General features: G+C 41.7%; 1 protein-coding gene across 14 annotated transcripts in view; it reads right to left on the bottom strand.

The window, feature by feature from the left end:
- The window catches only part of FAM174A (family with sequence similarity 174 member A), a 94,776-nt gene extending 75,039 nt beyond the window's left edge, over positions 1–19,737 (bottom strand). For 3 of the 14 annotated variants that reach the window (XR_011736686.1, XR_011736687.1, XM_071802669.1), the window contains exons 1-2: positions 19,323–19,734; positions 9,074–9,208 (exon numbers count right to left, since the gene is read on the bottom strand). Coding sequence is in view for 10 of the 14 variants with exons in the window: in XM_071802669.1 (XP_071658770.1) it covers positions 9,074–9,208; positions 19,323–19,600 (413 nt within the window). In the remaining 4 variants the exon portion in view is untranslated. Of the gene's footprint in view, positions 1–5; positions 7,283–9,073; positions 9,209–19,322 lie in introns of those variants that run through there. The other 11 variants (XM_071802667.1, XM_071802668.1, XM_071802671.1 and 8 more) reach the window with 9 other exon arrangements.
- Positions 19,738–22,617: the final 2,880 nt, after the last annotated feature.

Here is a 22,617-nt window from a genome sequence, read left to right as displayed (position 1 = left end):
ACAGAAGAAACGGATATATTAATCTGAAATGCCCTGTTTCAAGGAGAACTTTAGCCTACATTGTTGAAGATCAAACATGACCAAAAAAATGAGATGTAACATTTTATTATTAAATTTGCCTGTAAAACCTCATAGTTACCATATTACTGGGAAGCAAAGAGCCATAAAACTCCATTCATTTAGACCTCCCAAATAGACAGCTCACTTACAAAAACCTGGGTTTTCACCACGTTGGATATATTTTTAAACTTCCAAGGCTCCCGAGTTCCTATTCAAACTTCAGTAGCATTCCATAACTGGAATGTTATCAAAAACAGAATAACTGCTTTTCCTTGTGCCTTGCAGTACAGCAAGTAGTTTGTGTATAAAGTGATTTAATGAGGATTGATTGTAAACTATTAGTGGGATACACCTTTGAAAAACAAAGACGTGATATTAGGATACCATACTTCAGTTGACATGCAGGTACAGTTGAATGGTGAGAGACCAAAGGTTAGAATTTCAAACTTCAACATGTAATAGTATGCTATGAACAAAATGGCTAGAACATCCCATCCAGGTAAGCTGCCCCAGACTGAAGAGGCACAGCGACTAGCTACAATGGTGGGGGTACACTTAAAATGCACATACGTTACAACAGAACGCACTGTGAACTTTTTTCCATATGGCTCTGAAAGAAAACAGCAACACTCAAGTAATAACCATATCAGCACGCTAGCATACTAACGCCACTATGCTGATTTTAGGAAATAAGTCAGGTTCTCTGACTAGCTTTGGAAAGACTCAGATACACTTACCAGCTAATCCAAAACAAGTCTATAGGGATTTCTATGCCTAGATTATAACCTTAAAAAAGTTTTGATTTTTAGCTAAGAAAAATGAAAGCAGAGTGGATACTACTGCAGTCTATTAACAGGTCATACAGAAAGAAGGAAAAAAGAGACAACTATTTGCTATACAGAACAATACTTGCATAATTTAGTGCCCATAACAAACGTGTATGAATGCACCTGAACATGTAGATAAAAAATTCTTATAACTGCATTTAGTTTTTTAGTGCCTTCCATTATGAGTTATGAAGGTAAGAATCTGATGAACTGAATAAGCTGATTGTTGACTGTAGTCAAGCAAAACTGCAACTGTGATTTAATTAACAAATCACAGAACATTAGGGATTGGAAGGGACCTCGAATGATCATCTAGTCCAGACACCTGGATGAGGTTACACAGGAGGGCGTCCAGGCGGGTTTTGAATGTCTCCAGAGCAGAAGACTCCACAATCCCACTGGGCAGCCTGTTCCAGTGTTCTGTTACCCTCACTGAGAAGAAGTTTCCTCTCAAATTCAAGTGGAACCTCTTGTGTTCCAGTTTGTACCCATTGCCCCTTGTCCTATCATTGGTTGTCACCGAGAAGAGCCTGGCTCCGTCATTATGACACTCACCCTTTATATATTTGTAAAATTTAATAAGGTCACCCCTCAGTCTCCTCTTCTCCAAGCTAAAGAGACCCAGTTCCCTCGGCCTTTCCTCATAAAGGAGATGCTCCACTCCATCTTTGTTGCCCTGCCCTGGACTCTCTCTAGCAGTTCCCTGTCCTTCTTGAACTGAGGTGCCCAGAACTGAACACAATATTCCATGTGTGGTCTTACCAGGGCAGAGTAGAGGGGAAGGAGAACCTCTCTCGATCTACTAACCACTCCTCTTCTAATACACCCCACTGGCCTTCCTGGCCACAAGGGCACAGTGTTGGCTCATGGTCATCCTGCTGTCCACCAGGACCCCCAGGTCCCTTTCCCATACGCTGCTCTCTAATAGGTCATTCCCCAACTTATACTGGAACCTGGGGTTGTTGCTACCCAGATGCAATACTCTACACTTGCCCTTGTTATATTTCATTAAATTTTTCCCCACCCAACTCTCCAACCTGTCCAGGTCTCACTGGATGGCAGCACAACCTTCTGGTGTGTCAGCCACTCCTCCCAGCTTGGTGTCATCAACAAACTTGCTGATAGTACACTCTATTCCCTCATCCAAATCATTGATGAATATATTGAATAACGCAGGCCCCAGTACTGACCCTTGAGGCACTCCACTAGATACAGGCCTCCAACTAGACTCTGCCCCATTGACCACGACTCTCTGGTTTCTTTCCTTCAGCCAGTTTGCAGTCCGCCTCACTACTTGCTCGTCCACACCACAATCCCTTAGTTTAGCTGTAAAGATGCTCTGCGAGACTGTGTCAAATGCCTTACTGAAGTCAAGACAGACCACATCCACAGCTCTGCCATCATCCATCCATCGCTCTGCCATCATCCATCCATCTTGTTATGTCCTCATAAAAGTCAATGAGGTTGGTCAAGCACGACTTCCCCTTGGTGAAGCCATGCTGACTGCCCCTAATGATCCTCTTATCCCTGACATGCCTTGAGATGACACCAAGGATAAGTTGTTCCATCAGTTTCTCAGGGATGGAGGTGAGGCTGACCTGTCTATAGTTACCCGGGTCCTCTTTCTTGCCCTTTTTGAAGACTGGAGTGATATCTGCTTTTCTCCAGTCCTCAGGCATCTCTCTCATTTCCCAAGACTTGGCAAAGATGATGGAGAGTGGTCCAGCAATGACTTCAGCCAGCTCCCTCAGCACCCACGTGTGCATCCCATCCTGACCCATGGATTTATGGATGTCCAGATTGCCTAATTGCTCCCTAACCCAGTCCTCAAAGGACTAAATTCAAAAATCATTAAGAGCCCCTTTTCTTTGTTCCCTAAATAGTCGCTCCAAGCCTGACAGAATATTTATGCTACCTTAAAAAAACAAACAAACCAAACCAAACAAACAAAACCCCATATCTCTGAATTACTGCAAGCCTCAGGATAAGGTGTAATGACATCTACTGAGACTATGTGACTATCATTATCATTGAGTTGTCCTCAGCAATTCTCTGAGTACTTTGGTATTTTGTACTCCCATTGGTCATTCTTGGTTAAGCAGTGACATGAAGACTGATTTTTAAGCCTCAGGTGCAGACACAAAAGACTTAGTTGAAACAAGGGAAAATAAATTAACTGGAAAAAATACACTCCCAACTAAGGATTTTTTTTTTTTTAAGTACTCTACATTAGTTTTCAAACTTCCTTCCTATCAATGCCTTTGTTTTGTAAAGTTTGAACAGCATTTTATCAAGGTGTTTCATAGAGATTTGTGGAGTGCATTCACATCATTCAGCACTGCTGTTTTCCTAAACACAAGCACTGTTTCAAGATAAAAAGTAACTTTTAAAATTTTGAGAGCTTCTCCCCATAAAGGAGAACACAGTGATCTCTCAACATGCATATAAATGGAGTATATTCACATTATCAACTAAACATAACTGAAGTCTTTGTTTTCTTTGATAACTTAAACACTTTCTGAGATATCTTGAAACACTAACACCTTCTTCCTTTATTATCTACAGCTACTCTCTTCTGAACATATTACTTTTGATCTGGTTAGTCAGTCTTCCTCAGCAAGTTATCAGAAATGTGTTGCAGTTAAGTTTGGTTAGATCACTCTGTCACTCCAATACAATTACTTTTCTTGCAGTTTGTCTAAGATGCTGACATTATTATCTCCTCTGCTAAAACCATCAAATTTTAGGTAATTTTGCAGCCCCTCAGGGCAGAAATAAAGCTATGTCTACACCACAAGTTACATCACTACATAGTTACTCCAGCCTATGGTATGTTCAAATGTGACATGCCAATTTTCTCTCCGCTTTTTCTGGGCTCTTTGGACATGACCAAAACATCAGGTATTGTCTCTTCAGCTGACGTTTTTAAAATAAAATACTACTTGAGAAGTTCTTTCACCAACAAGATACCACAGCGTGTGAGGAACTGTATCTAATAAAACAAATACTTGTTTTATCTTAAAATAGCTATGCCAACAGCTAAATTAAACACTACTAATGTATTTGAACTGTTTGTACTGTCTGTCATCCAAAGGACTATTTTTTAAGTGGTCTGGATCAGTAATCTGCTTTCAAATACTTCCAAATTGTCTGGTATACCTAAACTAAATTATGATTTATTGTGGTACTTTGAAGAGAGTACTTAAGTACTTTAAAGAGAGGTTGAGTTTTTGGGAATAAGGACAGGGGTTTTTTTCTGATGTGGTTTTTGTTTGTTTGTTTGTTTGTTTTCCAACTACAACACTAACAGTGTTATTTTTTTTGTAGTTATCACAGTTTAGGGCAAGAGCAGCTCGAAGCCTACTGTCTGTAATTACAAAGAGTTTGCTTTAATGCAAGTTAATTTCTTAACCATAAAACCAAATTAGTTTCAACCATAGAATATAGAAAGAATTGTGGTAAAAACATTAATTTAGGACATAATTTGACAAAATCCATACTGGGACCAGAGGTAGGGCAATCCATAGGACAACTACTTCAATGAGTATGAGTTTCAAAGGCAAATTTTGAAAGGGAACGAACAGAATATTATCTGATTGAATAACCACGATAGATATAAATAGGGTTCTTGAAACAGCTCTCTCAGGTTTCTCTTTAGATTGATAGGCAGTTAACAAGCATAAATTCATTCACCCCAGCACCACCCCAGCATGTCTGTGGCAAAAAGGGGAAATTAAGATAAAAATAAGGAGCTCTACCTAAACCATACCTCATTTTCTTCTAATTTTACTACTGTTTCATCTGTATATATCCTTTCAGGGACAAGAATTAAATACACAAGAATGAAATAACTGAATTATGTAAGCCAGATAAAAACACTATCTATCTGTTTTACATAATTCAGTTATTCCATAAGAGACCCAAAGTATATGATCGCAAAATGGATTTGGAACAATTTAAAAGTACTGTCCATATTAGCTACTTCTACAATAAAACACTTGAATGGAAACTTTTTCTCCATCAAACTGAAGTATGTAGAAATGTACAGGGAAAAAAAAAAATCAGAAATCTGCATTCTGAAAACCTTTGACATCATTTTAGTGATCTTACCTCTGGGATTTTTAATGCTTATGTTTTAAGGAATGCAAAGAAGTTTAGAGAAACAGAAAAAATCACTTCGACACTTCAGAGTGGTTTTGCAGCTTCAGACTTCAAAAATACAATCTTGTTTATGCTAGTATACAGTAACCTTGCCTGGCATAATTTGAGGCCATTTCCTCTTGTCCTATCACTTGCTACTTGGGAGAAGAGATCAACACCCTCCATGCTACAGCCTCCTTTCAGGTAGTTGCAGAGAGCGATAAGGTCTCCCTTCAGCCTCCTTTTCTCCAGGTTAAACAGCCCTAGATCTCTCAACCGCTCCTCATAAGACTTGTGCTCCAGACCCCTCACCAGCTTCATCGCCCTCCTCTGCACTCTCTCTTCTACCTCAACGTCTTTCCTATAGTGAGAAGCCAAAAACTGAACACAGTATTCAAGGTAGAGCCTCACTAGTGGTGAGTACAGTGGCACAATCACTTCTCTAGTGGCCACACTATTCCTGACACAAGCCAGGATGCTCTTGGCCTTTTTAGCCACCTGGGCATACTGCTGGTTCACATTCAGATGGCTGTCAACCAACATCGCCAGGCCCTTTTCCACAAGGCAGCTTTCCAGCCACTTTTCCCCAGATTTGTACTGTTGCATGGGGTTGCTGTGACCCAAGTGCAGGACCCGGCACTTCACCTTGTTAAACTTCATACAACTGGCCTCTGCCCATCAATCCAGCTGGTCCAGATCCCTCTGTATGGACTTCCTACCATGAAGCAGATCAACACTCCCACCCAATTTGGTATTGTCTGCAAACGTACTGAAGGTGCTCACAATCCCCCCATCCAGATAATTGATAAAGAGATTAAACAGAACTGGTCCCAATACTGAGCCCTGGGGCACAGCACTCATGACTGGCTGCAAACTGGATTTGGCTCCATTCACCACTAGGTGCTTAGACCTGGCCAGCCATCCAGTTCTTCAGCCAGCAAGGAGTACACCCATCCAGGCCACGAGCTGCTAGCTTCTCCAGGAGAATACTGTGGCATACGGTGTCGAAGGCTTTACTGATGTCTAAGGACACAACACCTTTGGATACTTCGCCTCATCTACTAGGTGGGTCATCTTGTCACAGAAGGAGACCAGAGTGGTCAAGCAGGACTTGCCTTTCATAAACCCATGTTGACTGGGCCTGATCGCATGGTTTTGCTGCATCTGCCATGTGATGGCACCCACGATGATCTGCTCCATGACCTTGCCCAGCACCAAGGACAGACTAACAGGTCTGTAGTTCCCCAGATCATTCTTCTGTCCCTTCTTGTAGATGGGTATTCACATTAGCCAACTTCCAGTCATCTGCAACCTCCCCAGCTAGCCAAGATTGCTGATAGATAACGGAAAGTGGCTTAGTCATCACCTCCACCAGCTCCCTCAGCATCCTTGGACGGATCCCATCTGGCTCCATAGACTTGTGGGTGTCTACGTGGTCTAGCAGTAACCATTTCCCTTGGATTGTTAGCTCTTCATTCTTCACCCCATTCCTGTCTCCTGGCTCAGGAGGCTGGGTACCTGGAGCACAACTGTTCTGACTATTAAAGACTGAGGCAAAGAAGGTATTTAGCACCTCAGCCTTTCCCTCATCCTCTGTTACTGTGTTCCCCCCCACACCCATCAGGGGATGGAGATTCTCCTTAGCCATGCTTTTGTTGCTGATATACTTACAGAAATATATCTTGTTGCCTTTTACAGCAGTAGCCAGGCTTAGCTCTAGCTGGGCTTTGGCCCTTAAAATTTTGTCCCTACATAACTTCACCAGCATTCTTGTATTCCTCTTGAGTAGCCTGCCCCTCCTTCCAAAGGTTATAAATTCTCCTTTTATCACCAAGTTCCAGCTGCAGGTCTCTATTCAGCCAGGATGGTCTTCTTCCCCACTGGCTCGCTTTTTGGCACATGAAAACAGCCTGCTCCTGCACCTCTAACATTTCCTTCATGAAGACTGACCAGCCTTCCTGGACTCCTTTGTCCATCAGCACTGCCTCCCAAGGAACTCTGCCAACCAGCCTCCTAAACAGATCAAAGTCTGCCCTTCAGAAGTCCAAGGTATGAGTTCTGCTGATCGCCCTCCTTACTTCTCCAAGAATGGAAAACTCAGACATTTCATGATCCCTATGCCCAAGGCAACCTCCAATCAATACGTTACCAAGAGGTCCTTCTCTGTTCACAAACAACAGGTCCAGTGGGGCGACTTCTCTAGTAGGCTCACTAACAGTGCTTCCTCTTCGCTGAGTTGTACTTCCTGCAGACATCTGTTAAGTTGAAGTCCCCCATAAGAACAAGGGCTAGTGACTGGGAGACTTCTCCCAGCTGCCTGCAAAATATGCATCTGACTCTTCATTCTGCTTGAGTGGTCTATAACACCAGGTAGTCCACCTTGTTGCCCTTCCCCTTGATTCTCACTCATAGACACTCAATCTTATAATCACCCTCATCAAGTTCCAGACAATCAAAACACGCCCTGGCATACTGGGCTACCCCACCTCCTCTCCTTCCTTGCCTGTCCCTTTTAAAGAGTTTATAGCAATCTAATGCACCACTCCAGTTCCAAGAGTCGTCACACCATGTTTCTGTGATGGCAAATACATTGTAGTTTTTCTGCCTTCTGTATAGTCCCTTTGGATAAAATATTGCTCTTGAGACATAATCAGGTCCTTGAAGCTTAACAACAAATATAACCACGCTTAATCTCCAAATAAGCATACAAGAGCATGAAGTAACGTCCATAACATGAAGACACTGTTGTTAATTGTATAATACTGTTTGTTAATGATGATAACTAGGCACATTATCATGTCCTTTCCTAGTAAAAAGATTACTTGAGACTCCTGTAAATAAATATTTATGAGAAATATCATGTTTGCTGGTCATCAAATACCTCAAAGTCTTATAAGCGCATGTAGTAACAAGATAATTTAAAATATCTATGAGAGACACTGAGGGAATTCCTGGATATAATGACAATTACCTATTAGGTAATAGACATAATGTATACTGGAATAAGATTAGTAACATGTGGTAACCGTGTCACATGACTCTCTAATACAGAGGAGTGGTAAGTGGAGATATTCCAAGTAGTTTATTCTAATGCATGGAGGCGAGAAAAAGGAAAGAGTGACTTTAATCTGAAATATTTCCCCTAAGGAGACAAAGTTAAAAAAAGACGGAACCTTTTGCTTCAAGTTCCAGAACTGCATCCAAAGTTGTTTCCTAATAAACAGCAGAACATCTGACTTAGTACTCCACTACTTTTAATTAATCTGACACATCATTTGTTGAATTGTTTTGCTTGAGACTTTTATTCAGATTCACAGTGTGACTGGCAGAATTCATCATTTTGTCTCCTCTGAAACTTGACAGTATTCCTCATTATGTCAATTCTATCAAAGCTTTTACTATGTCTTTGCTTGTGCAGTGAGTGTGATTGCATTACTCAACAAGGAAAACTTTTTAAAGTTTGAAGAGAACTGAGTAAGAACAGTAATTTTGAATTGATCATAACATTTAAGGACAGCAAGGAAATATAACAAAACTTTCCTGTATCTAGTTTCAGAGAGTGATTTAAGAATATGAACCTGTCTATGCAGCAGTACTAAATCTGAATCTTCGTGCAGGATTATCATCAATTAACTGCTGACTACTTCAGCAATGAGAAAGCAGGAAGAAGCTGGTGGAAGCGGAACTCATGCGAGAGAATACACAGGAAAAACTGAGGAGGCTCCAAAATAAAAAAAAATTAAACAGAAAAAATAAGATAGAAAGAAAGGTAAAATTTGTCAGCTTTTACATAAGCTTCAACAACCACACTGTATTTGTAACAAAAATATCCTACCTTCCTCTCCATTTCTCGGGAACTCACATGCTGAAGACAAATGGTTTTTATCTTCCTGCCCACTAAATTCTTTCCCATTTAAAATTCAAGTGATCCCTTCTCCAACTACATGCATACAAAACACAGTAGTGAGCTTTCTCAGTGAAACTGCTTATCATCCATACTCCTTCACTTCTATTGCTAGAAGTACATTTGGCTTCTGTATACAAACCTTCGAGGATGATTGGCAACAAACAGTGTTGTATCGTCATCCTCATCATCTTGCTCTAATGGGGTCAGTTCCATGTTTTCTATGTTTGTATCCAAAACTCCATATCTTCGGGTTTTTCTGTTTCGCCTTCTGAGCCTGAAATGTATTTTAAAATATTTAAGTTCTATAAATTAATCTCTACTTTCTATTGCAACTATGTAAGAAAATCATCCTTTAAAATATATCTATACTGGTACTTATAAATTCTAAAACTCAATATATGCTAAGTGTACACACTTAGCTTTACGAAATGTGGAGGTCCAACAATTCTAAGTGTCAAAAGTGTACATGAAATTATGAAAGACAATAAGAATGTCATCTATAGTTTCGTATGCAATTGCTCTCATGAAAACAAAAATCTTATACAGACATTTGGTAGATAAATGCAAGAGCTAGGTAGAAATACATGCAAAAGCTACTTCTAGTAGATCCTACAATGAGAAAAAAAATGTCTAGCTACATATTCTTTATGTGTTTTACGTGTCTCTATAGCACAGCAGATCAAATCAGAGACAAACTCAACAAAGTGATTGCAGCCATATAACACAAGTCATGAGCGACATCGAAACCTTTTATCATAATTCGCGAAGTCTTTTATAGCTATCAAGTCAAAAACACTGTTTATAATTACACTTTGGAATAAGAGAGAACTTGTAGAGTCAATGTCTTGTATGCTTCATAAAACACGGAAGGAAAAGTCAGTGATTCACATTTCAGGATTAAAGCACAGCACTCATCACAGATGAACAGACTGCATCTGCTTTTCGCACTTGCCATGGCTTCTCTGCCTGGGCCTGGGTCTGATGTAAACCCCATGCACACTGAAACATTTCATTTCACTTTACAGAACTATTCCTACATACATCAAATATGCCTTGCTCAGGTTAAGGATGAGGAATCCAGATCACTAGCCCCTCAGCAAAAACTACACAAACTCATCTGTTTACAAAATGCTGACAGGCACTTTTAGTTACTGTATACTAGCAAGCAGCAGCTACCTGAAAGTTGACTTAAAAAAATAAAAATCTGCTTTCTAGACATTGAGCGCTAAACTCAAAGGTGATAGTAGCCCTTCCTTTTAGAAACTCCAGAACTTACAAACTCATGCTAGGTGACTAGGAAAGGTGTTTACAACATTCAGGAATTTCGATAATGGATATTTCAGAACTATTAATAAAAATTACTATTTATGTATATTATACTATTATTAGACTGTGCATAATCAGCTCTCTGCTCCACAGTGAGGTACCGCTTTAACTACTTGCTAAGAGATATCAAACGTGATATCGAGACTTTCAGCTTCAGATTCTGTCCTGAACTATGGTGTGCTTAAATAATATTTCTAATGTGCTTCTTGGAAAATCATTCACCTTTTCAGACCAAGGCAAATTTGAAAGAACACACAGGAGCATCCAGTCTTGGTTTAGACCATATTCCAGTGAATTAGACCTCCTTTTGCAACTAAGAAGAAAACTAAACCTTGTTAGGATGGGAAGGGTACAAAATACGTTTCTTCAAAGTGCTCCAACTTCTGATATTATAAAAAGAAATGATCAGCATGATCATTCCTTCCACCCTCAACTACGATTTGAAACAACAGATTGTTTCAACAATCTGTTTCAAACAGCTGCTAAGTGCTTTAGCACAACTTCAAGTACCTAACTTTATTGTTTAAAGCTAAGGCTAATAAAAAAGATGCAAATTTCACCTTTCAGTTCAAGACAAAGTTCCTCCCATTTTCTTCCCTCATTGCATCCGGCCTTTGGTCCTCAACATAAAAAGAAGTTGAATAGAATCACTGAATCATAGAACATCCTGAGTTGGAAGGGACCCATGAGGATCATCGAGTCCAACTCCTGCCCCTGCATATGACAATCCCACAGTTCACACCATGTGTCTGAGGGTGTTGTCCAGTCTCTTCTTGAACACTGCCAGGCTTGTGGCCGTGACACCTCCCTGGGGAGCTCCACCACGCTCTGGGTGAAGATTTTCCTCATGTTCAACCTAAACCTTCCCTGGCACATATTCCTGCCATTCCCTAGGGTTCTGTCATCAGTCACTAGAGAGAAGAGATCAGTGCCTACCCTTCCTCCACCCCTTGTGAGGAAGCTGTAGACAGCGATGAGGTCTCCTCTTAGTGTCCTATTCTCCAGGCTGAACAAACCAAATGACTTTTGCTGCTCCTCATACGACTTCCCTCCAAACCCTTCACCAACTTCATAGCCCTCTTCTGGACTGGTCACTGGTCATCATCCCGACATAACCCCATTTACTACAAGCCTTTGAGCCTGACCTGTCAGCCAACAGCTCTCCCACTTTACCCAGCTGTATGCTGGACATGGTCCAGGAGGATACTGTGAGAGACAGTATCAAAGGCTTTACTGAAATCCAAAATGATCACATCAACAGACTTCTCTTGGCCAAAAAGGTGGGTAACCTTGCCATAGAAAGAAATTAAGTTGGTCAAGCAGGACTTTGCCCTCATGAACCCGTTCTGGATGGAACCAATGATTGCACTGCCATTCAGATGTTTATCAGTGGTTCCTAGAATAATCTTTTCCATAATTTTGAGGCAGAGTAGTGAGGCTGACAGGCCTGTAGCTCCCAAGGTCATCTCTGTTGCCCTTATTATAGATTGGGAAACTGTTTGCCAGCTTCCAGTCAATTGGGGCCTCTCCAGACTCCCAGAAGTATTGAAAAATCAGGGAGAGAGCTCTCGCTATGACATCAGTCAGCTCTTTAAGTACCATTGGATGAATTATATCAGGGTACATAGACTTTTAGGCATGTAGCTGAAGCAGCAAATCCCATGCAATTTCTGGACTGATTGGGAGTTCATTGTTCTTGCAACCATGGTGTGACAGCCTTGAAGTGCACCCCATCCTTTGCAAAACAAATGACCCGTTAATGGTATATGTTATGCCTTTTTTTGTAACTTCTGACAGCAATAAAGTGCTGTGGAGATAGCACTTGTGTCTATTTCTTCAAGGTCTTGCAAAACAAAGACATACATTTTTGAGATCAAGACAATTAGCACTGTTTGTGAAGGTCCTACTCCTCATTCCTAGTTAAGCGAGTTGGAACCAAGGCAGGGTCATTCAGCAATCATTGATCACTAGGAGGAATCATGAACCACCAGCTACCTACCCCTAGAGGACAAAACAATTCACGTCTAGGCACTTTTGAGACAACTGGCAAGACCACCGATCTATTTCTGGAACAATCTCCTTAATTTGCATGAAAAGCTAGCAGAGGGAAGAGATGAGCCACCCTCTCCTATCTCACATGCAAATGAACTAAAGCATAAAAGTGCCTCACTCCAGACATATATGCATGTGTGTGTGTGTGTGTGTGTGTGTGTGTGTGTGTGTGTGTGTGTGTGTGTGTGTGTGTGTGTGTGGTGTGACGGGCTGTACAGCATTACTGGCGACTGATGATACTCATCACCCTGAAGTTTCACCGCATTCCCCCACCAGAGCTACAGAGACCAACGGTGGACCAATGAGTGGTGAAATCTTACCTTTCTTCTCATATCTGTCTCTCTCTCTTTTCTCTTTCCTTCTAAGTTTATTCTTCTGGGCATTTAAGGGTAATATCATTTTCGTCTTGTTGAAGTCTTGTTAAGTTTTATGATACAGTTAAAACTTTTGCCAAGACACTATTTGCTGTAAATCCACCGAGTTTTAAGTAAATTCATTATTTTATTTAACATCAAGTAATTACCATTACTCTAAGTTACACATATTCACTGTAATTCTACTGAGTTTTTAGTAAATTTGTGACTTAATTGAACCTCTCAAGTAACAGTCGTTACTCCAGGTAACCACACAAAGCATTCAATAGTTAACTCTGCCCTCACCCCACTGAGCAGGGCAAGACACATGGTTCTCTAGCCCAGGGTTATGGGAGCCCCAAGTCCATCTTTGGTGTTGAAGACGAAGGCAAAGAAGGCATTAAACATTTTGGCTTTGTCTATGTCCCTGTTTATAAGGTGACCATGCTCATCAAGTAATAGGCCAACATTATTTCTGATTTGCCTTTTGCCATTAACATATTTGAAAAGCCCTTTTTATTGTCCCTCACTGTATTGGCCAACTTCAATTCTAATTGAACTTTGGCCACACAAATTTCCTTCCTAGAGTGGTGAGCAGCATCCCTGCAGTCCTCCCATGACATCTGGCCTTGCTTCCACTGACCATACAATTTTTTTTTTCACCATAGTTTCAGAAGATCCCTGCTCAGCCTAGCTGGCTTTTTGCCTCGCCTGCTAAATTTTCAACATTTTGGAATTGCCTGGTCATGTGCTTTTAGGAGATGGTACTTAAAAAGCAACCAACACTGATGGACCCCAGCACCTTCAAAAGCTTCTTCACAGAGAACCTAAGTAGTTCTCTGAGCAACCTGAAGTCTGCTTTCCTCATATCCAGAGTTGAGGTCCTGCTGTGAGTTTTTCTCCTATTAGTATACATTTTGAACCTAACTGCTTCATGGTCACTGTGGCCAAGGCAGTCACCAATTGTCACTTCACCTACAAGATCCTCTCTGTTAGTTAGTATCAAATCTAGGAAGGCACTTTTCCTGGTTGGTTGCCTTAGTACCTGTACAAGAAGTTATTGTCCAGGTGCTTTAGTAGTCTTCTGGACCTGTTTGTGCCAGCTGTGCGATATTCCCAGTTGACATCTGGCAAGTTGAAGTCCCCCATAAGAACAAGGGCAGATGACTTGGAGGCTTTGCTTAGTTCTTTAAAGAATAACTCATCAGTGCTGTCATCCTGGCTGGGTGGCCTATTGTAGACTCCCACGACGACATCCACTTTGTATGACCCTTAATCCTCACCCAAAGGCTCTTAACTTTGCCATGATCAGCTGTCAGCTCCATGCACTCCAGCCCCTCCACTACATAGAGTGCCACCCCTCCACCTCTCCTACCCTGCCTGTCCCTTCTGAATAGCCTGTAGCCATCTGTCATGGCACACCAGTCACAGGACTCATCCCACCAGGTTTCACTAATGCCAATTATATCACACCCATGGAACTGGGCCAAGGCTTTTAGTTCATCTTGCTTTTTCCTCATGCTGTGTGCATTAGCACAGAAGCACTTCAAGTGTGCTTCATTGTGCCCTTCACCTTCTGGTGCAGTCTGAGGAATCTCACTGTAACACAGCTCCTCAAGCTTTGGTGTATCATCCCACTGCTCAACACTGACTGGCCTGGTACTGCTCCCTTGCCCCTTCCAATCTAGTTTAAAGCCCTACCCATCAGCCCTGCTAGCTCCCAAGCAAAAATCCTTTTCCTCTCCTGTGAGAGGTGCATTCCATTGGATGTCAGTGAACAGATTAGTCAAAAAACTATAAAAGAATAGTGGAAATGTTTATGCAATTTACATGTGTGGTCGTAACTATGACACTAGAGCAGTGTCAATCACTGTTAACAAAAACTAACTTAAAACCTTTTACCCTATGACTGTTAGGAAGAAAACCTAGGACAAAATCCCCATTTCATTAAAGCTAGTACTGTTTTATAAATAATTTTTTATCTCTGTAGTTACTAAGGATACCTTGGGGTCTAAAATTATAAAGTTATGAAAATTTAAAATTTAAATTCAAAAGTATTTTAAAAATTAATGTTATATTTCTACATGCTCAGCCCTAATCCCTCCTCAAATACAGCTAACAGTAGCAGAGGAATCCAAAACAGATATTATCTGACTAACATCAGAGTTGGCATAGATAGTGGTGTTGTACCAAGAGCTTAATTAGAGAAACTAATAAACGTCGGTGTAAAAAAAAACACACAAACCCACACACAAGGCAGAAAGTATGCTAAGAAAATGAGAACTGAAATAAAACAGCAGGTCAAGTTAAAAGAATATCCAGTGCCTAAAGAAACATAAAACTGCAAGGGACTTGGGAGGGTGGGAAGAGTTAAAAAAACTCCACAGAGTAAGGTAAAAAACAGTCACTACATAGCATGGGACCTTCTTTTGCAGGGGGACACAATTTCAAAACTGACTGCTGACAGAAATCTCAAAATCTCAGTCATCTAAGGCAGTTAAATATTAGCTTAGATCCCATAACTTCCTTACACAAAAAGGTATTCTCAATTAAATGTCTGTAAGTTTTCTGAATGCTCATCTGCTGTATCAAATACAAACCTCTACTGAACACATCTGCACCAAGCAATGGCAGAAGAACCATTAAAGAGCAAAAAGTAATAGGGCAAGGTATCTTACATGAAAGAATTTTCACTTTTACACGAAGTCTTGACAACTCACTGATTTAGTTTTGTGTACCAACACAGTGATCATGTGTATCTTGAAAAACTGCCATATTTTCAGTGTCAAATACTATTTCAATTAAAAGAGGTAAACTTCCTTCAAGCAACGTGACAGTTCAAACACAATTCTTACCTGAATTTGATACCAAGTAAAAGAGTCACAGCAATACTTGCTCTTAATTCCACCCAGAAAATGAATTTAGCATAATAATTGTGTGAAATATTTTTTTCAATGACCCTTCTGTGTATTTTCTGTGTAGAACACGGCATTGTAGGATTTGCAGTATAATGGTTGCTTATAAGCTGATGTAACTTAAACAGTCACCAAATAACATTTTAAGGAACACTGAACAAAGAAGATGTAAACATAACCTGAAACAACCTATTATGTCCTTAGACTTTACCAGAAAGGAAAAAAAAACACTGTATACATTAGAGAAAAATCTAGCCAAACAAAAGGAAAACAGATTTTTTGTTTTCTTCTCAAACAGGTGGATTTCAATTCTAACAATCACAGATAAAAGCTTGTGGTATTAATCAAGTCTGTAAATGCTTTCCAAAAAGTTCAAAACTTCCTCATTCTACTGTCATGATTCCACTCCATGCACATTCAAGAAACTTAAATTACATTTAAAAGGCTGGGATAAATCCATACTGTGCCATCAGTGAAGTTCCACTCTAGGATCATAATCAGCAATACCTTTTCCTAAAACAAGACTGACAAATACAGCAGCACTGGTCTAACAGCATTACTCAGATTAAAAGATTGACCAGGACTCACAATACATATATCGAACTTCTATCATGATTACACACATCATATATGGCATACTTATTGCAAACTGCAAGCTTAACATATAAATATGTCTAAATGTTAAAAAGAAATGCTAGAACAAAATGACATTTTCCTCTGGTAATTTCCACCTATGTAAGAGAAGAACAAACAAGCTGTATTACATTATCTTAATCTGCCCAAGTGTAAGGTACTACCCTTGCTGAAAGTCAGAAACACTTTAAACAAGATCAGTTCAATAAAGTAGCAATTGCTAATCACCCTGTCTTTTTAGGTAAAGTGTCTTTCTACTAGAAGCTTTTTGCAGTTAGTAAACTACAATAAACCAACCTGCTTGTCACCCGTTGGTTTCACAATACTTTAGAAGATTCTGAGAAGTATGTACCAAGGAAATCATAGCTCTCCCATCACCTCAACCTACAGACAAGTCTTAATTATGGGCCAGTATGTGCTTTCTCAAAAGTGAAACTCAGATTTTCTTGCTCAATGGTTCCAAAGACAGACTACTTTCAAATAGCTGGATAAGTTATAGCACAGCAAAAGTATCATGAAGATTTCAGTAACAGTCTGTGTGACAGAACTAAGTTTTACCTGTCCCAAAGTTGACACAGTGCTTGGATAGTTACATCTAAAAGTTTTTGCATATCTTGTGTTTCATAAAATATAGTATAGTTACTTTACTTTCTGCACTAATGCACATTTTAAACCGAATTACTTTTTCCTGAACTATGAGCTATGTCCACTACAAAAGGTATCCTTATAAAGTTTTTCTTGAAGTTAATTGAGCTTTTCTTCTGCAAAAGGCATGTGTGAGCTACATCTGTCACATCTATGAAAGACATTCAGTAATCACCCTTCAAAGGGCTTATAAGCGACTTCCTAGAAATTTGTTTTAAAGTAAAATCATGACACGTAGTTCACATAAACATATTTTGGATGCCTTACGTAGCATGATTTTCTCTAAAAAAAATAGGGCCATTTCACCTCATCTGCTACATCTGTTCTCCCATCATCTCAGGAAGACTGAAGATTTAAGGCCATGCACTTCTTCCTACATAAACACAGAATAAGACCTTTGTCTGCAATAGGTTTTAAGTTAAGAAAACAAACAATCAATTAAAAAAAAAAAAAAGGCCACCTCTCCAGACAGAGTAATAGGAAGAAAAACCAAAAAGACATACGAATTGTAAATCTAACCTTTCTGTACATCATGAAGGGCAATCACACACATAAGGCATTTTATATAAGTATCAAAACTAAGAAGCGAAAATGGCAATACAACTACACTAGTAGACTGAACAAGGCATCATTGTGTCCTTCTCTTATTCCTAGCCCCGATGGACTGGCTGAATGATCTTGGTGTTTCATACCTTATTCTTTGCAAATTTGTTATAAAATGAGTTTGAGATATACCAGAATTAAAACCCATAAAAGCCAAAACCTTCTATTTAAATTGGCAAAATCAGCTGCTGCAGCAGAACAAGTGTGCGCAAGCAGGACCTCCAATCCAATGGAATCTAGAAAAGACTAAGGCTTCACTACAATAAAAACCTTTTTCACTAAAGTGACTGAAGAAATCCATAAAACAGTAACAGCACCAACAGAAAAAAACAAACAAACAAACAAAAAACAAAACAAAAAAAACCCAACACTTTCTTACTCTAAGAGTGGTAAAACACAGAAACATGTGGCCCAGAGAGGTTGTAGAATCTGCATCATTAGAGATGTTTAAAATTCAAACGTACAAAAGCTGAGCAACCTACTGGAAATGGCCCTGTCATGAGCAGAAAATTAAACTAGAGCTGCGTGTCAGCCTCTGCCACCCTATGATTGCCCATTTCAGTTGCCACAACCACTGACAATACCTCCCAAACTAAACTTCTAAATGTATTAGGCGAAGCAGAGACACGAGCAGCTCAACCATAATCAGGCTGTTCAAACAAGTCTCTATACAAAGCTAGAAATGAAATTTTGTTTCCTGAGAGAGAAATTGGATCATCAGCAACACCATATTTGAGAAGGCTGATGGGACATTGCTGTACTTTACATAACCATTCCCAACCAAAATTCATCTCCTACGTGGAGAGATGTTAAGTGTCAGCAACATTAGCAAAGTTGTATCAGCTTACACAAAAATTTTTATAAAACGTATTTTCAGGGTACCACCTTCAATGAAAGTCATATGGCTCTGAAAACACAAAAGATTGAAGGCTGCTCAAGAATGATCTGTAGGAGCCATGGCGCATTCAAGACATCCTAGGTTACCTGGACTGCACATCTTAGTACGTGCCTCACACAGACCACTGTCTTTCAGCTATCTTTCTGGAATAAATTATGAAGGTAGTAGATTCACCATCCACCACTACATCTAACTACAATGAAAAGTACATAAAGAACTTGCTGCATAATGAATGTGCTTTATACATAATCACACATTTGGACCTTGCCCAGAAGAGTTCACAGTTGAAGCATAAGAGAGAGCAAGTAAACTGCAAGGACAACAAAACACAGTGACAAACACTGTAATCAACTTCAAAAGCACATAGACTTATACAGTCAATAGATTCCATAAGAAATATTAAGGCAGATGACTGGTAGTGCCAACTTCGTAAGGGCCCTTTTGTTAAGAAAGTGTGAAGTAGAGAAGTTGACTTAAAAAGAAAGCACAAAAGATGTTTAATGACAAAGAAGGAGATATGGGCACATTTAGTAGCTCAGTGAGACAGAAGTTTGCCAACGGGACAAAAATAATCCACGGAATGTACAAAATCAAAAGATTCAGGTGGACTGATCAGCAGTGACAACTCCACTTGAAGAGAACAGGAGGGAGGCAGGAAAGGCCCAGCACTGATCAGGGTTATCACTGCGGCGAGCAGAGCCCGACTCGGCACCTTTCCACCCAGGTGCGAGGAGGAAGCGGCACCAGGAGTTTCACAGAGACCTCAGCCAGCGGGGACAGGCCCTGCCCGCCGGCCCCGACCCGGGACCGTGAGGCTACTCCACGGCTACTCCACCGACTGCCGCGAGCAGGGCGCGACCCGGCCCCCTCGGCGCGCGCGACGCACCCCAAAGGGCCGGAGGGGGCAGCAGCTGCCGCCCTACGGCCCGCTCCCCGCGACAGCGCGCCAGCCGGCGCTCTCACCGGACGGTCCGGATCACGAAGTAGACGACGAGGGCGGCGCTGGCCAGCACCAGCACGGACAGAGCGCGCTGGGTCATGGGCTGGCCCTGCTCGGGCGGCGCCGACACCTCGGCCAGGCGGCTGCTGCTGCTTCGCGTGGCGCCCACGTCGGCCACCTCTGTGGGGCGCGGGGAAGCGGCCGCGGCACTGTCGGGGGAAGGGGCCGCCGCCGCAGCCTCCCGGCAACGGGCAGCCAACAGCAGGCCCGCCAGGAGCCAGGCCAGCGGCGGCGGCCACATGTCACCTCCACCTCCCGGCGCGGGCCCCGAGCTCGCTGCCGCGCGGCGCAGCCTCAGCGCGAACGTGCCCTTCCGCGCTCTGACCGCCGGAAGTGGAAGCGCTGGCACCCAGCACTCCCCGCTGCCATGGAGGCGCCGGCGGGCAGCCCGCCCCGCTGTGCTGTGGTCACGTGCGGGCGGGGCGGGGCCCGGCGTGAGCTGGAGTGCGGATTGGAGGGGGTGGGCGGGGCTTCCCTCGCCGCCGGGGATCCCACCGTACCCCGACGCTGCTGTGCGTGTGACCAGGCTCGTCAGCTGCCGGTCCGCATGTCTCTGGGGGACAGCGGCTGTGTGGGCTCAATGGGTGGGTGGGTGGGAGATGTGGCCGCAGGCGGTGGCACCCGCAGCTGCCTGCCCTGCTTTCCGCCTCTTGGGCGGCATTCTGACTTTCAAAGGTTGAACTCCACAACCTCTCTGGGCAGCCTGTTCCAGTGCTTTGGCACCCTCAAAGTAAAGAAGTTTCTCCTCATGTTTGGACGGAACCTCCTGTGCTTCAGTCTCTGCCTGTTGTCCCTCATCCTATTGTTGAGCACCACTGAAAAGAGTCTCAAGTTTTCAATAAAAGCACATTCAAGAATTTTTCAGCTCTTCTAACAATCCTTTAAAATAGTGAAAAATATTTTTTTACTAAATTACCGAACAAGGTGTGGAAGTGATTTCCTGTGAGGCAAGCTGTGGAAAGATGTCAGTTTCATATGTAAAATGTGTGAAGAGCACACAAAAATAATAATGGACACTGCACTGGATTACAATTTCAGACAAATCGTCACCTGAGATGAGTAGTGAAGCAGAAAAGTTATAAAAGTGACACTCTGTCAGAAACAGAATGTCTGCAGTCCCAGCCACAACATGTCAACATTCACAGCAGTTTATAGAGATACAATATATCCTCCTCATTTTAACAGTGATTGGTTTGGCTGCTATGTTCGTGTAACCACTACTGCAGATAAAAACCTCCATGAGTAATTTCAGTACCTGTAGTGTGTAAGCAAAATTTTCGCATCTTCTTCAAATTAATATTTTTAAATCATAAACAGACGCTGTGCAAGGGAGTGGGGGGAAAGTCTGTGAGCTAATCTAGTCATCTTTCCAGTGGCTTCTTAAACATCCTGCCAGGTTTTGAATTTAAGATGTTTAGTACCTTCAGGACATACCCTTCGAAGTGCACTAATTATATTCCTGAATTTAACCTAGACTAATAAGCAACACCTAGATAGCCAGCAGGATCTATGCACACATATGAGTAGGTACGTACACAATTCTTCCTCTATTCAGGGAAGAATTACTAATATGATTTAGTAGAGAATTCAACTTTCAGTACATATGAGGTGGACAGCTGATGTATTTCTCTTTTGTCCTGGTTTTATGCTACTATAATCACCAGCTTCAATGTGTATATGTACACACATGCATTTTGTGTATATATATATGAGAAGCACAAGTCCATCTGCAAGGAAGAGCTTCAAGAAGAGTCTTAATTGCATTTGCATTGTAAACAGTCAGTACAGTCTGCACACCTTAATTTCTGACTAGTAGATCAGTAGAGTGTACAGGATAGAGTCAGAGCAGGTGAGGAAAAGCAAATTGCAAAAGGAAATCAATATACCTTTCTCACACAGCCGGTTCTACATATAAGAAAAGCAGAAATGTATGGTACCTCAGAGCTTTAGTGGTTTAAGTATAATTTAGATATTATCCAGATTTGACAGATTGGGGAATACACTAAAGTCACCCTTGAAAATCTGTTGTGAACCCTGCATCTCTGTCTAGAATGGTGATGGGATCTTAGTTTACATTTCTAAGATTGTCATCTAATCACTCTTACAACTACCCTGTTTCTAGCACTAGCATCCCTCCTATTATTTTCATTTTGCTACTCTTTCCCAGTCTTCCCTGCATGCTTCCTTATACCAATCTCTTGATTTTTAATGGGTCTCATTGTCCTGAATATGTTATCCATTTTCACATCATACATCAGTTAGCAGGGCTTATTAAAGGGCTTTAAACTAGATTTGAAGGGGGAAGAGGAGGAAAATGTGTGTGGCAGAGATAAACCCAAGCACACCATATCAGCAGTTGAGGGAAGGGATGCTAGTGAGACCCTTCGGTCTGTTGACCTGGTGGAGGGAGGGGCTGGAGAGCCATGTGGTAGAAGAGATACAAGGGCTATAGATGTGTTAGAAACTGTGGAAGTACTTGAGGATAGCCTCAAAGGAATTTTGGCTTCTCACCAGAAAAGGGTGGCAGGATCTGTGGCCCAGCTGAAGTGCATCTATAGGGATGCACGCAGCATGGGCAACAAACAGGAAGAGCTGGAAGCCATTGTGCGCAGAAAAACTGTGATATAGTTGCCATCATAGAAATATAGTGAGACAACTCCAACAACTGGAGTGGTGTATTAGGTGGCTATAAACTCTTCAGAAGGGACAGGAAGGGAAGGAGAGGAGGTGGGATAGCCCGGTATGTCAGGGAGTGTTTTAATTGTCTGGAGCTTGATGAGGGTGATTATAAGATTGAGTGTCTATGAGTGAGAATCAAGGGGAAGGGCAACAAAGGAGATGTCCTGGTGGGGGTGTGTTACAGACCACCCAACCAGGAAAAAGAGGCTGATGAATTATTTTGCAGGCAGCTGGGAGAAGTCTCCCAGTCACTAGCCCTTGTTCTTATGGAGGACTTCAACCTACCAGTTGTCTGCTGAAGATACAGCACAGCAGGGAGGAACAGTCTAGGAGGCTCCTGCAGTGCATGGAAGACAACTTCCTGACACAGCTGATTAGTGAGCCTGCTAGGGAAGAAGCTCATTGGTAATGTATTGGTTGGAGGTTGCCTTGGGCATAGGGATCATGAAATGTCTGAGTTTTCCATTCTTGGAAAATATTCTTGGGGAAGGGCAGTCAGCAGAACCCATGCCTTGGACTTCTGAAGGGCAGACTTTGATCTGTTTAGGAGGCTGGTTGGCAGAGTTCCTTGGGAGGCAG

Source organism: Patagioenas fasciata, chromosome Z, assembly GCF_037038585.1.
Source record: "Patagioenas fasciata isolate bPatFas1 chromosome Z, bPatFas1.hap1, whole genome shotgun sequence".
Lineage (NCBI taxonomy): Eukaryota > Metazoa > Chordata > Aves > Columbiformes > Columbidae > Patagioenas > Patagioenas fasciata.
This window is presented reverse-complemented; position numbering and strand designations above follow the sequence as displayed.